The sequence below is a fragment of the Buceros rhinoceros genome, unplaced genomic scaffold (assembly GCF_000710305.1).
Source record: "Buceros rhinoceros silvestris isolate BGI_N320 unplaced genomic scaffold, ASM71030v1 scaffold6785, whole genome shotgun sequence".
Classification (NCBI taxonomy): domain Eukaryota; kingdom Metazoa; phylum Chordata; class Aves; order Bucerotiformes; family Bucerotidae; genus Buceros; species Buceros rhinoceros.
In genome coordinates this window covers 10,544-13,018 of record NW_010411065.1, presented here as the reverse complement: position 1 = coordinate 13,018, position 2,475 = coordinate 10,544, and the positions used below count along the sequence as shown (strand labels likewise).

Genomic DNA, 2,475 nt, shown 5'->3' with positions numbered 1-2,475 from the left:
CCTGCTGTTCCAGATGATCACTGTGTACCCACTGTTGGGCTATTTGGCACGAGTTCAGCTGTTAAGACAGTTTTTTGGAAATGCATACCCAAGGTAAGACATCTGCTCCTTCACAAGACCTTGGTGCTCTTAACTGGGTTTCTGTTGTCAGAAATTTGGCTGAGATTTTGGGGATTTCCTTTGCTAAATTAGTTACATTTCAAAAGCTGATTTCACAATGTTTGTAGAGTCATGCAAAATAATCTTGCCTATGGATCAGCACTGCTACAGCTTGGCAGAGCAGAGTGAGGGGTTCTTTGGTTTTAGCTCCTCATTTTGCCAATAAACAGAGAGGAATTTTGTCAACACAGTTCCTTTGTGGTAAACAAAAAAAAAAGTTGTCAAAAAAAATTTGTTCAATCCAGAAACATTTCATCAAGTAGTCTTTAAGCTATGAAGGACGTACACTCTGGATATTAACTTTTCTGGGTGCCATATGTGTTTTGATTATGCCTAATTAGTAGTCATCCATCTGTTTTTAAACAGCTGATGGCTGAGTTGTTAGCTGTTTTATGTAGGCTGCTGTGCTGTGTTTATAAAAATAGCTTTTCACATGCTAATTTCAGAGATGAGCCACACGCCTGCATTCACTGTCTGAACTCCAGGGAAGAGCTGATCCAGCTCTCAAGGATTTTTTTGTTTTGTTTTGTTTTTTTTAAATAAAACTTAGGACATTTATATTTGGAGTATTGTCTGAATTTGTCACAGTTGAGGAGTTGGCATGTATCTCCAGTTTCTTATTTTATGTTGTGAATTACTGTTGATGGAGGAAAGGAAAAAAATATCCCAGGAAGAAATGTGTGTATTCTCTGTGGCATCAGCAGTAGCATACCAGTCTGGGAAGATGTTCCAAGTTTCCTGTGGGTCCTAAAATAGGTATGAGAAGGTCTAGAGATTGGATGCCTAAAATTAGGCAGTGAAATAAGTGCCTACTTTTTTTGATGCTAAATTGTACACAGTTCAGCATTGAGGAGATTTTTAGGACCAGCTGCAAGTTACTGTTGGAAACAAGGCCATTGATTTAAGTGCTAAACATGGATTTCACAGCCACTGGGAAATAGCCGTGTCCTTTACGTTATGTGGATGTGCCTCTTCCTATCGCCTCCCTCCAGTTACTCCCTTACCAGAGTGGTTTTCATTTCCCTCATGCCCTCTCCTAGCACTGACAGCTTCATACCAGTGTCTTCTTAGGTTAATTCCAGCTTGCTGTTTTAAGCTTCATGGTATGACGAACCTGATGATGCAAGTACTTGCTTGGTTCTTGTCACAGGATGTCCTGTGGGTAGCTTCACTCACTTTTTTTGCTTTTAAGACTCCTTATAGGGAGGTATTTAAAGTTTCTGAGAAGTCATAAACAACTTCTAGGAAGCCACTTAAATCACTCCTACCTATAGTGATAGGGTAGAACATTCTCGCCGGCTGGCTGTGTCTCCCTCTCTAGTATCCCAGGTGTCTCAAATGCAGCACAAAAATCACTCAGCTAACCTCTGAATTCCAGCTGCAGCACATTTACAACTGGCAAGGTCAGCAAGCACAGGGTCTGTCTCTAGGAGGATAGTAAAGGTACACTACTTGGTTGTGAAGTGTGTCTTTTGAAGACTGGTTCTCACCGGCAGCTAAAGCTGACAAAGGTCTTTTCGTAACACTGTGCCTGTATCACTTTTCTAGGAAAAATTTTACTGTTCTGAATTTTTACCAGAGCTGCTCTTGTGGGGAAACATTTTTGCAAATAAATAGAAGTAGGTCTTACTGACATAAACTGATGTCTCACTGCCTGTTGATCTACCCTGAAGAACCTACCTGAAAATAAGTTCCATGGGTTTTCTGTAGGAAAATGAGTGCTCTACTAGTTGTATATACTTGACTTCTATTATCAAAATCTTCAAAGTCCAGGGCTAACAGTTCTCAGGCAGTAAGAAGACTGACATGCAGACAGTCAAGCTTTGTTAGATGTGTGCATAAGGTGTATTTTTGGAGGGGCATATCCCTGTCACTCAACTGAAGAAAGTTTCTGTGTAAGAAATGAACCAAAGGGATGAAGTAGGAGGAAAAAAAGCAGAACAGAAAGTGGGGTTCCCTACTGTTCTTCTAGAAGAATTTTTAAAAACCAAAAAATCTACAGTACTATTTTCAGGTTGTGGAAGTTGAATTTAGGATGTGCACTGATGTATACTCATCCATCTGTTTATACAGCGCACTGAGTAGTGTGCTGAATTCATATTAATTGTGCATTTGAAGATCTCCATTGGCAACCTAGCCTCATTTTAACCCTGTGATTTGATGCGCTAAATCACATGTATTTCTGTAGTTGCATCCTTCCTATATCAAGTTGCCTTTACAGCTGAGAGAATGTTATAAATTTACCTTCTGTCTATAATTGTCCGACTTCCCCCCCCCCCCCCCAAAAACGCACCTCCCCCTCTTCCTCCACCCACG

The 2,475-nt window shown here is 40.4% G+C and overlaps 1 protein-coding gene across 1 annotated transcript in view; it reads left to right on the top strand.

The window, feature by feature from the left end:
* The window catches only part of LOC104493207 (putative sodium-coupled neutral amino acid transporter 9), a gene marked incomplete at its 5' end in the record, with an annotated part of 21,623 nt that overhangs the window by 11,888 nt on the left and 7,260 nt on the right, over nucleotides 1–2,475 (top strand). The window contains one exon of the mRNA XM_010135854.1: nucleotides 1–93. Coding sequence (XP_010134156.1) covers nucleotides 1–93 — 93 coding nt within the window. The remainder of the gene's footprint in view (nucleotides 94–2,475) is intronic.